Genomic DNA, 13,018 nt, shown 5'->3' on the forward strand with positions numbered 1-13,018 from the left:
TTCCCTTTTCCCAGCAAAAAATTCCATTCTCCCCAATATGATCAAAATGGCAGTATATTTTCTCTTTGTTGATACACACTGGACATGTTTTCATCACAGGATAAACAAAGAGATTGACAAGCACTCTCACCTTGGGGCAATTTATGGTAACCACTTAACCTCACGCGCATATTTTGGGACCAGAGTAACTTTCAGCTGACTTTGAGTGAAGGCTGGGTATACCTAAAAGATCCACAGTTCATATCAGGGCACACAGACTCACAGTGAATTTGCAGTCACCAGTCAGCCTCAAATGTATGTTCAAGGACTGTGAGAGGAAACCCAAGTGTCTACAGAAAACACACGTTTGGGGGAGACCATGCAAACTCCACAAAGACTGGCCTGGACTCAAACCCACAATATTCCTGCTAAATGGTAATCTGTCAGTGTTTCAATGTGCAGAATACTTACATTTAAGTTTTCACCGTTAACCTAACCATATCATTTAAAGAAAAATCCCTTGTGTGTTAGAACAGAATTAAAACAAGAAATATTGGAAATCATGTTTGCACAGTTGTGAAAAAAAGATTTATTTCAGGCCAGCATAAGTGTACACAGTTCATCGGGTGAAACTACACATTAGCATATTTTTAAAGATCACGTTAATGTCGAACAATAATATTTGACACAGTCAAAGTTCAGGTCAGTGACGGCCGTCTGACAGCCAGCACAAGGAGAATACAAGACGGCGTCTTTCCATCCTACTAATTATGCTTCTTCTTCTTCAGGAGTGAATCTCGCAGAGCCATCTACACGAGAGAAACAACACATTATCAGTTTGAAACAAACTAGGAGTTTATCCACAATTAATTAAGACTGAATAAGTTGAATTACCTGTTTCTCTCTGAAGGAGCGTTTGCCTTTAGTTCTGACGTTCTGACTGTATCTCATCATCATGAAGTTCTTATTTCTCCGCTTCTCCTTGTTGCTGGTGCTCGCGTGCGGGTTCAGCTTGGTCCGCTTCCTCACAAACTCCTTCCGATCGGTTCGTCCCGCCTTGAAAATCAAACACAGAGTCTGAGTGAAAAATCTGAGCTCATTTTACAGACACATAATACATTAACAACTAGTTTCCCTTTTCAAAACTTCAATTCCATGATTCTAGCTGTGCAAATAAAATCATAGATTTGCATCTTTTATGTCTCCACTGGAACTGGGGATTTCAATTAACATCCCTGTTCTCAATATCATATTGGAAAATCATTTCACCATAGCTGTTGCCAGTCGGGTTTCCTTGTCTGCTTTTGGTTTCTTATGCAGCTTCTCAATGTTTTTCAGGGTCAGCAGCTCGCCCCTGAGAGAAAAACACAGGAGAAGATGGTGTGAGTCACTGTGAGCGCCGCACAAGACCCGACGCATCGTCTCATATTTTAGGGTTGAAGCTGTGCTCTCACTGGTTGTCCTCATCGTCACTGTCCAAGTTTTTCCTCTTCTGGCCTTTTCCTGGAGCAGCGTTGACCTCCTTGGCCAACTGAGCCAGACGGATCTTCTTGAAGTCGTCCTGAGTGAGGAGCCTGCTGCTGCTGATCGCCGCCGCCTTGGCTTTTCTCTCTTCAGGTGGAATACTCTGAAGCTTCTCCGCCTGTAGAAAAACAAAGAAAAGTTTCAGATCATTGGTCCAAACATTTGTATTTATGTGAACGAGGGCTCCGCGTCTTCCTCCCCCCCGACATTGTGTGAATCTTTTGTACTGTTGGATTATTGCATTTTTGACCATAGTGCATTTGAGGAAAACAAAAACAACTATCATACAAAACAATTATTCAAAAAAAACGATGTCAGATTTGAAAAACAAAACAAAAACTTTATCATCACCATTTCTCCTGTTTCTTCATCAGATGAGTGATGAACGTCCACCCACTCCCCATCTTCATTATCATCACTGATGCTGGCACTCTCCCAGCCATCTGCTGAACAATACAGTGAATTTGGCTTAAAAATCCCACACAAACACAGTACACAATTATATTCCATATCATAACAGATGTTGACCTCCGTCCTCGTCACCCTCTTTCTTCTCCTCCTCCTCCTCCAGGACTTCAGCTCCAGGGATGTAATCTTTGGCCTCCAGCTCTCCGTACTCTTTGATCTTGGTCTCTGTCGACGCCTCCGTCGGTCTCCCCTGAACAAAAATGTAATTACATAAATATAGCTTAGTCAGTTTAAAGGATAAAATGATGTCCGATCTAAATTGAAGTTCAGAGAGGACTCACCCGGTCTTTCTTTAGCAGCATCTGTGGGTCAAGACTCCTGAAGAGCTGGATCAAGCCTTTGGCAGACATCATCACATCTGTAACACAGAAGCATGTTGTGTTAAAATAATATACAGGCTCATAGAGTCTACAAAGCACCAAATTAAGAAAAAATAAAACAAAAAAAACCTCCTTACTCTTGTCTTTGTGGGTTTTGTACAGAGCCAGATCCCGGAGCAGGTCTTCATTGATGGCCAGTGGGCAGCGAGCAGACACTTCCTTGATTGCATTGATACTGAAATGCAAAGAGGTCGCAGAGCTTCAACCCTCCATCCTTAGTTGAGCGCAAGATCTCCAGATGTATTTGGCATATATTCACAGACCGCAGATCCGCTGCTACACACTTCTTTATAGATACAGAGGCAACTCAGGTTTTTAGTTGTGACGGTACAGTGTGCCTTCACCTCCCGCTATGGAAGCATCTTGAAATGGTAGAACACATTTTATCTGCATCCGGCCATCCAATATGAAACACAAATTTGTTCCTATCCGGTTTTTTTCCATCACCATCATCATTAAAATGTTGCTTAATATGGATTTATCGGTTACCTCCATTGCTGTGGCCACCATCACCTCTAACAAGATTCCTTTTCTTGAGTCCGATAAATCATGTTACTGTCATGACTCAAAGAAATAAAGCTCAGACTCCAGTGTGCATTAATATGCACAGTTTGAATGTACTACTTACGGCTGAGACATGATTTTAATCTTTGTATGCACTTTGTCAGGAGGACTTTGTCAAGAAGGGTGTATTGCATATAAATGTGTAGTTTTACTTTGGCTGTGAAACACTTCCTATAAAACACATTTTCATCCTGATTTGGTCACTAAAAAGGCAGATTCTTTGTGGTGCTCTTGTATTTCAATGCAATACCAGTGCTCCAGATCACGTCCCATTCTGGGAATAACCCACTGATGAGTACACACATGACTGCAATTTAATTTGTGTGTTGTCTGAGTATGTGTGTATTGGACAGGAAACCAACATTGCTATCATAGCAAAGTGGTCAATGCGGCATCAAGAGCTGGATGAATTTGTCGCCCCTGTTACTTTAGGCCAAGAAACAAAAGTCGCAGTCTTTGTATTTAAAAAAAATATAAACAGATTTATTATTTATACAATGATTGTTAATATACAAATTAATTTCCTGCAGCTTCTGAGCATGGGTGGATGGGATTGATGGTTGTGGGTTTTTGCGTTTGCCTCTTAAATCTACATCAACTTTGAAAAACTACAAGCAGAACATTTACACTGCATCGACTCACCCCACAGTCATGACCTCCCCGTTGTTTCTGTCTGTCACAAAGTTGTTGGCGATGGTCATGATCATCGGCTCAATGACCTGGAACCATTAAAAGAGAAGAGCGTTAGCCCATGATGCAAAGCCGTTTCATTCGCCTAACAAGCTTGCAAAACAAACCTCAGGGGGGACAAGCTGGTGGGAGGCCTGAGCAGCACACAGGAGGATCTTTGTCACCTCTACAGAGAAATCAGCTGGTTAGAAACTTCTCACCGGCCGAGAGCGTCACTTATTTAATGGCGTCTACTTTACCTCTCTGATGTGGCTGGAGAAACCTCTGAATGAAGGGATAAAAATTGAAGAGGAAGAGCTGCGGAGAGAAGAAGAGACTGAGTGCACACTCGACACACACACAAAGCGAGACATGGCTGTCCAACACCAGCGAGAAAACATGATTATTCAAATACCGTTAATGAAAAAAATGTTGTTTCCCGACGTCAAGCATGAATTAACCATTATCATTATTCTGTGTTAAAGGAGGGAAAAGCCTCAATCCATGCTACTGTCCTCTTTCAAGACTTCAATTTCAAAAGCATTAAAGAAAACATCGGAGAAGAGGTTCACATGGTGCAAAGTGACACCTGGTCATCTGTTCGGCCCCATCTGTGTGTGACGATCATATTTCAAATGAGCTGGTCGAAATCGGCCAACAGAAAGAAAACACAACACCGTTACCTCGTGGATTCCAACCAGCCGGGAAATGAGATCCATCATCATGATCTTCACCTCAAAACGCTCTTTGGAGTTTTCCAATTGCTTCAAAAGCTTCTCTGAGAAATCTAAAAGGGAAAGATTTTCATTGGACGGGTTTTCAGTTCTGTATAAAGTCACAAATATTCTCATGCAGAGCATTTTGCTTCAGCTGATGTGGAGTGGCCGCGTTTACCTTGAGGGTCATGAATGAGGTGAATCGCAGAGAAATTAAACACTTCGGGCTTCTTCTTTTTCTTGTGTTTCTGTGAAGGGGACGTGTGAGAGTGAAGATCTAAAACCACCCGCTTCACCTGAACATAGATGAGACTAAACATTGCCCCGGTAGGAAGTGAAATAACCATACCTTGAGCACTTTCATGGCCTTTTCCATCTTCTTCTTGCTTTTGGTGGTTTTCTTGCTGGTGGAGTATCTCACCATCAGCTCTCTTGCCGACGGCCCCTCGTTCTAAAAGAAAAGGCTCACTTAGTAACATAAACGGCACAACTAATCCAAACTTATATCTGACAGTTGGATACCTGGCATATTGACCGGCCAATACCCAAGTTTATGTGATCCATATTGCACAAGGTAGCATGTAGATATTTAAGATTGCTGAAAACTCAGCAAGGAGATTGGAGTTCGATAAAAACTGTTTTCAAGACCGTTTAATTTTAGTACCTCCGAGTCCGAGTCAGCGTCACTTTTCTCATCTTCGTCTTTGCCCAGGAAGAATTTCAGACCTCCGACAAGAATCTGAAGAGAGATAGCAGCTGGTGAGGATAAAGATCTTTTTTTCCACTTATTCAACACAGAGATCGAGACAGAATATTATTTTTCCAGATTAGAAAAAACAACAACATACCTTTGTCACCTTTGAGAAGCAAGCTGTTGTAATGACATTTACCGTTTTGGCATCATTCCTGTGGAATAAGAAAAAAAAAAAAATCTGATAAATGTAATAACAAAAGAGCTTTGTGAGGTTTATTTCTCTTCCAACGCACCAGATGTTCCTCTTGTATAACTCCATCATCACATCTAATGAGATCTTCGCCGCTAAGGGATTACTGTCCCTCAGCATGGTGTACATGAAGTTCTGCAATGACTGACACACACAATACATAAGAGAGTGAAGTGACGTTACAAAATTATAGTCAAATGTGAGGCAAAACATTTAGAAGTGTACTTACTGTGTTGACCTTGTTGTTTTTATGCTTGGCATTGATGTTTTTGATATCTGCCACAATGTGTGTGTACAGCGTCTGTGGGGAGAAGTACTTATTATATCCAGTAACAGAAGAGGAGACAATAAAGCAACAGGACAGGGTTGACAAAACCACCCCATTAAAATCAAATAATGAGCTACTCCACAGATAAGAGTTATAATCACAGTTTCATAAAGGTAAATCAACTGAACACAACAACATATGTACAAGATAAACAGAAAATAAAGATCTGACTTCAACTGACCAAGAGTATTGGAATGGAAAAAATACACAAATATAACAAGTTACAAATACATTTGCAAAGCTTCTTGTTTTCATATTATTTCAGTTGTGAAGTTCTGATTAAATGACAGAAAACCACTGACAGCCAAAACAGCAGTTTATCTATAAACGATCCAATATGGATGTGTTGAAGACGGCCTATCAGAGACATCGGTTCTTTCTGATCATGAAGTTGTAAGGACTTTAAAATTTCAAAGAATCTTTGAATCATTTCTCTTCATTTGGTATTTGTGGGGGAAATAAACCCATTCTGACCTTCCTGAGCAGTTTGTCATGACAACGCAGCAGCTCGAAGAACAGCTCCAGGAGGCCCGAGGGGTTTATCAAATCCTTATTCCTCAGAAGAATCAGCGCTTTGCAGAATGTCTGACAACAGGGAGAGTCACAGAACATCATTTCCTCAACTATGAAAGTGAATGTGGGTAAACATGCATATCTGGTTCTCTGCTCAAGTCTGAGTTGTTCTTACCATCCGCAGGTCTGGCTCCAGGACCGTGTGGTAGCTCAGTAATAACTCAGACAGCTCTTGAGGGAAGGTTGACAGCTGCTGGGCGTAGCAGTGACTAACCTGAAGCGTGAGCAGAGTGTTCAGTACACAGCTCACAGAAAGCAAGTAAATGGACTGCATCACTACCTACTGTACACCTCTGTTACCTGTGCAAGAAACATGACCAAATCTGCCAGCTCCTTGTTGGGTTTGTCAGGCTGCAGTTTGAAGATCTGCAAATTGGACTGATAATGTCGGTACTGCTGCAGAAACTGTTGGGAACAAACGTGCAACCATTAACACATTATTACAACTATATGTTTTTCTCGTCTGTTCAGGTTAATAGAAAGTTTGCACCCTCAACACTGATCCATTTCCCAATCTCCATCACTACTGGGTCACCAGCCAAGATGTTTATTAATTCCATCCTGACATAGGTTGTTAGTCCTTGTTAGCACCAACACCAACACATATCAAACACATACACAGCTATGGACATTTACACATAGTTGGATCTTGAGATGAACCAGTGCTCAGAGAAATATTCTGCAGGCACAGTGGCAACATGCAAACTCCACAACATTAGGGAACAAGCTTCAACACATACATTTCACTGGAGCACTGATCCACTATCAAGGCAATATTTGACCTGATTCTCTATGATAAATGACTCCCTTAAAAAATCCATTCAGACATGGTGCCATGGTTCTTATTGTCTCTTCTGGACGAGGTTCCTTTTGCTCGCCTTTACTACCAGCTATCTGAAGTGTATATTACAGGACCTAAATGTAGTTGTTGATGATTTCTATCTGCTTCTGTGTAGAAGTTCAACACAGCTGCCAGTAGGTTACTCTATTCAGGTATTATCTGTCTTTATCCAGCACTATTATACAAACAAGGATAGTAAAAGGTGAAGACGTGCTGGCAGATGTGATCTTATATCGAGAGACAACACAGGATGTATTAAATGTAGCGACGAGTCTTGCGGCTAACACTTTAGCCACCTCGGCTAACAGCGCCTACCTCCTCCACGTACGACGGCGGGTCTCTTTTGATCAGATTCTGAAGCTGCGGCAGGTTGTTTGGTAACTTGTTGCTTTGTCGTCCGGACATGATTCCACCTGAGTATTGTCAATGCGTTGAGAAAAAGAAATCCGGTTTTTTTTCAAAAGAACTTTTCACTGTGCAAGCGTGGCCACTGTGTACGCCACCATTTAATTGTGACGCGGGGGCCTACGTCACATCCGGGAGGCGGTTTTGAGACTTTTTATTTATAATATATGCGGAAAATTCATAGATTTATTATGAGTACAGATTATGACTTTGTTTAACAAATGTATTTGCCGGCGCTTATCTCATTGCGCTATACCTGACTGAATCATTTTGTTATAACTGTGGAGGCTCTTTAGCAACTGTAGCTGATTTGTCTTCATCACACTGGGGATCTTCTGTACAGAAATTCAAAATAAAATAAGAATTAAAAAAAAAAATTACTGTCGAAATCCCAATCCTCGATATTTATGACACTAGGTACTGATGATCTCTTTCACATTTCACACTGGGAGAAGAGCCACAGTTTGTTTATATATGTTCTTTGAAAATGAGAAAATAGTTTATGAAGAATGTCAAATATAAGAACAGTGGATGACAAAAACATTAGTGTGTTGTCACATGGAAGTGTACAGCTATACAAATGAAGTGGCATTTGGAAGTACAGTAGATGTCGGTAGATCGCTTTATGATTCATCAGCTATTTATTTTAATACTCTGACCACGTAATTTGACTGCCGTCAAGTGAGCCGGCGTTCGCTGAAGCAGCGTCAACTGAGCCCGCACTTGTTTCTTGCTGCGCTTTTTGTAGCGTCTTTTTGGTAAAGCACAAGGGAGTGTACGGCCGCAATGCTGAAAGGGAACCCTTCAAAATAAAAGCCCAGGAAGCAGCGATAGACAGATAGAGAGGTAGAAGGGATGGATGGATGAATGGATGGTCGGATGGATGGATCAGTGAAAATAAACCCTTCAACCCTTGTTTTCAATGAAAATTAATGTCTTATAGGTTTACACCTTATTTCACTTCAGTACAATACTAGACATGTTCCTTTATTACTACAAGCAATATGAAAGGAAATTACTGTAGAAATTTGGAGTAAATTGCTGTTAAACATAGGATCTAACCATCGAAAGTAATGGTCTCTTGCCTGTATTCAATTGGCCATAAAAATGAATTCCTTATAGGTTTGCTCCTAATTTCACTTCAGTACAATACTAGACATGTTCATTTATTACTACAAGCAATATGAAAGGAAATTACTGTAGAAATTTGGAGTAAATTGCTGTTAAACTTGGATCTGACCATCGAATGTAATGGTCTCTTGCCTGTATTCAATTGGCCATAAAAATGAATTCCTTATAGGTTTGCTCCTAATTTCACTTCATTACAATACTAGACATGTTCATTTATTACTACAAGCAATATGAAAGGAAATTACTGTAGAAATTTGGAGTAAATTGCTGTTAAACTTGGATCTGACCATCGAATGTAATGGTCTTTCACCTGTTTTCAATTGGCCATAAAAATGAATTCCTCATAGGTTTGCTCCTAATTCCACTTCAGTACAATACTAGACATGTTCATTTATTACTACAAGCAATATGAAAGGAAATTACTGTAGAAATTTGGAGTAAATTACTGTTAAACATAGGATCTAACCATCGAAAGTAATGGTCTCTTGCCTGTTTTCAATTGGCCATAAAAATGAATTCCTTATAGGTTTGCTCTTTAATTCACTTCAGTACAATACTAGACATGTTCCTTTATTACTACAAGCAATATGAAAGGAAATCACTGTAGAAATTTGGAGTAAATTACTGTTAAACATAGGATCTAACCATCAAAAGTAATGGTCTCTTGCCTGTATTCAATTGGCCATAAAAATGAATTCCTCATAGGTTTGCTCCTAATTCCACTTCAGTACAATACTAGACATGTTCATTTATTACTACAAGCAATATGAAAGGAAATTACTGTAGAAATTTGGAGTAAATTACTGTTAAACATAGGATCTAACCATCGAAAGTAATGGTCTCTTGCCTGTATTCAATTGGCCATAAAAATGAATTCCTCATAGGTTTGCTCCTAATTTCACTTCAGTACAATACTAGACATGTTCCTTTATTACTACAAGCAATATGAAAGGAAATTACTGTAGAAATTTGGAGTAAATTACTGTTAAACATAGGATCTAACCATCGAAAGTAATGGTCTCTTGCCTGTATTCAATTGGCCATAAAAATGAATTCCTTATAGGTTTACTCTTTAATGCACTTCAGTACAATACTAGACATGCTCATTTATTACTACAAGCAATATGAAAGGGAATTACTGTAGACATTTGTTGTTCAGTGTTGACTCTTCAATTTGTGCTTGGCATGGTCTACTGCAATGCAAAGTTCTCTTTCAAGTGTACTACACTAATGCTAGACTTGCCAAGATTTACCCTTCTGTCAGGGACAGTTGCAACAGGTTCATTCAATCACCTGCTAATCACACGCATATGTTTTGGTCATGTCCTAGTCTTGTTGGTTTTTGGCATCAGGTCTTTCACACACTGTCGGTGGTGCTTGACCTGGACCTTGACCCGGACCCATGCACGGTTCTTTTTGGATGCCCTCCCCTCTCTATATCGAGCTTGCCGGCAGCTAAATGTCGTGTAATGGCCTCATCAACGCTACTAGCGAGACGTCTTATCTTATTTAAGTGGAAACATGCCTTCCCTCAACGCATAATAGTTGGCTTCATGAGGTTCTGACCCATATTAAATGGGAAAAGATGAGATTTTCACTTTCTGGCGACCCTTTATGGAATATTCAGATAAACACACGATCCACCCTGACAGATCCCCCCTTTTATTGTATCTATTTCTTTTATTCATCATTTCTTTTTCCTATTTTTATATTTCTGTGTGTGTGATAATGACATGTATGTATCACTCTTATGATTAGTTTTGTGTCTATTCCAAATTTCTACAGTAATTTCCTTTCATATTGCTTGTAGTAATAAATGAGCATGTCTAGTATTGTACTGTAGTGAAATAAGGAGTAAACCTATAAGGAATTCATTTTTATGGCCAATTGAAAACAGGCAAGAGACCATTACTTTCGATGGTCAGATCCTATGTTTAACAGCAATTTACTCCAAATTTCTACAGTAATTTCCTTTCATATTGCTTGTAGTAATAAAGGAGCATGTCTAGTATTGTACTGTAGTGAAATAAGGAGTAAACCTATAAGGAATTCATTTTTATGGCCAATTGAATACAGGCAAGAGACCATTACTTTCGATGGTTAGATCCTATGTTTAACAGTAATTTACTCCAAATTTCTACAGTAATTTCCTTTCATATTGCTTGTAGTAATAAAGGAGCATGTCTAGTATTGTACTGTAGTGAAATAAGGAGTAAACCTATAAGGAATTCATTTTTATGGCCAATTGAAAACAGGTGAAAGACCATTACATTCGATGGTCAGATCCAAGTTTAAAAGCAATTTACTCCAAATTTCTACAGTAATTTCCTTTCATATTGCTTGTAGTAATAAAGGAACATGTCTAGTATTGTACTGTAGTGAAATAAGGAGTAAACCTATAAGGAATTCATTTTTATGGCCAATTGAAAACAGGTGAAAGACCATTACATTCGATGGTCAGATCCAAGTTTAACAGCAATTTACTCCAAATTTCTACAGTAATTTCCTTTCATATTGCTTGTAGTAATAAAGGAGCATGTCTAGTATTGTACTGTAGTGAAATTAGGTGTAAACCTATAAGGAATTCATTTGAATGGCCAATTGAAAACAGGCAAGAGACCATTACTTTCGATGGTTAGATCCTATGTTTAACAGTAATTTACTCCAAATTTCTACAGTAATTCCCTTTCATATTGCTTGTAGTAATAAAGGAGCATGTCTAGTATTGTACTGTAGTGAAATTAGGTGTAAACCTATAAGGAATAAAGTTTTATGGCTAATTGAAAACAGGCGAGAGACCATTACTTTCGATGGTCAGATCCAAGTTTAACAGCAATTTACTCCAAATTTCTACAGTAATTTCCTTTCATATTGCTTGTAGTAATAAAGGAGCATGTCTAGTATTGTACTGTAGTGAAATAAGGAGTAAACCTATAAGGAATAAAGTTTTATGGCTAATTGAAAACAGGCGAGAGACCATTACGTTCGATGGTCAGATCCAAGTTTAACAGTAATTTACTCCAGATTTCTACAGTGATTTCCTTTCATATTGCTTGTCGTAACAAATGAGCATGTCTTCTATTGTACTGATTCAGATTAGGTGTAAACCTATAAGGAATTCATTTTTATGGCCAATTAAAAACAAGGGTTAAAGGGTTTATTTTCACTTTTGTGTCTGTACAGATATTGCATTCGATCCATCCATCCGTCCGTCCAATTATTTTGTCACTCTGTCTTTCTGTCTGTCTATCGCTGCTTCTTGGGCTTTTATTTTGAAGGGTTCCCTTTCAGCATTGCGGCCGCACGCTCGCTTGTGTTTTACCGTAAAGGCGCTTTTAAAAGAGCAGCAAGAAACAAGTGCGGGCTCAGTTGACGCTGTTTCAGCGAACGCCGGCTCACTTGACGGCAGTGTAATTTGGCACCAACACAGTCCACTGAAAATAAATTTAAGCAGCTTTTTTTTTTTGTTTACTAATTTTAAAGCTTGATTTGAACCTCCGCAGGTTGTGATGACCATTTAATTGTAGGGGTTTGCTGCCATTTAATTGGTGCGACATGCACTTGAGTATGTGCTTGAAAAGTACATGTTGCAAGTCCAGTTACGTTTTCATAAATAATTAAACATACACAAAATGCATTAGAACAAACAACACGGGGAGTCCCTTGTCTCTGTTTAGACATTACAGCTATTACAGTGAGAAATAGGGAACGTTAGTGAAAGGTTTTTACTCAGCAATATTTCACACAAGTCTTATTAACATGTACCACACTGACCGGCATGAGTGAATAGTGATACCAATGACAACGCAATCACGTTTCATGGCTTAGTGAGTGATAGATAAATCAATGGATTTTGCGAGTTTTGGCACCACCTGGTGGTGAAACTCTCACAGTACAATCTATCTATGCCCTGTTTGCAACCAAAAGCAGAACAATACAGTAATAGTAGAAAATTGAAAGATATTTCTGGTGAAACCCTTATATGAATTATGTGCAAAGCAATAACACAACCAGCTGTTAAATACGTAGTCAAATGGAAGATCAGGACAATGCACACAACGTGAAACTATGGACTGGTCACTTCTGTGGAGAATTCTCAGTCAATTCTTTTTATTTTATTTTATGGAACTCTTGTATATTTGTCAAACTATAACAAAAAAATTCAAAGATTGAGTTTACACTCAATACTCTCAATAAATATTCAGCTGTTTGTCGTGACCTGCTTTTCTCACTCTTTGTAACTAACCTCTGGACATAATGCATATTTAGCCGGTCCCTTTATAAAGAATTCATCGCTGTACCTTGCTTCTTATTTATGCAGGATGTCACTTCCTGAAAGGTAGAAATGATTATTCTAGAAATAACTCTATAATGGAACCTCTCTGTGTGACGGTGATCTATTCTTCATAAAACGAACACAAATGACAAAGCTGAAGCATCGGATATGCAAACCCCCCCCCCAAAAAAAAAACAAGTTCACAATTCGACTTTCTTTT

At 39.1% G+C, this 13,018-nt stretch overlaps 1 protein-coding gene across 1 annotated transcript; it reads right to left on the reverse strand.

Moving 5' to 3' along the window:
• Positions 1-553: 553 nt before the first annotated feature.
• Positions 554-7,518, reverse strand: sdad1 (SDA1 domain containing 1). Its single transcript, XM_080477397.1, has 22 exons — positions 7,302-7,518; positions 6,446-6,550; positions 6,261-6,359; positions 6,047-6,157; positions 5,474-5,545; positions 5,288-5,388; positions 5,149-5,206; positions 4,965-5,039; positions 4,650-4,751; positions 4,479-4,548; positions 4,268-4,371; positions 3,845-3,902; positions 3,713-3,771; positions 3,558-3,634; positions 2,429-2,526; positions 2,253-2,329; positions 2,032-2,161; positions 1,855-1,946; positions 1,434-1,621; positions 1,249-1,333; positions 874-1,035; positions 554-788 (listed from the first exon to the last, which is right to left on the reverse strand). The coding sequence occupies exons 1-22, from the start codon at positions 7,389-7,391 to the stop codon at positions 744-746; spliced, it is 2,058 nt and encodes a 685-aa protein (XP_080333523.1). The 5' UTR covers positions 7,392-7,518; the 3' UTR covers positions 554-743.
• Positions 7,519-13,018: the final 5,500 nt, after the last annotated feature.

This window comes from Lipophrys pholis, assembly GCF_963383615.2.
Source record: "Lipophrys pholis genome assembly, chromosome: 12".
Classification (NCBI taxonomy): Eukaryota; Metazoa; Chordata; class Actinopteri; order Blenniiformes; family Blenniidae; genus Lipophrys; species Lipophrys pholis.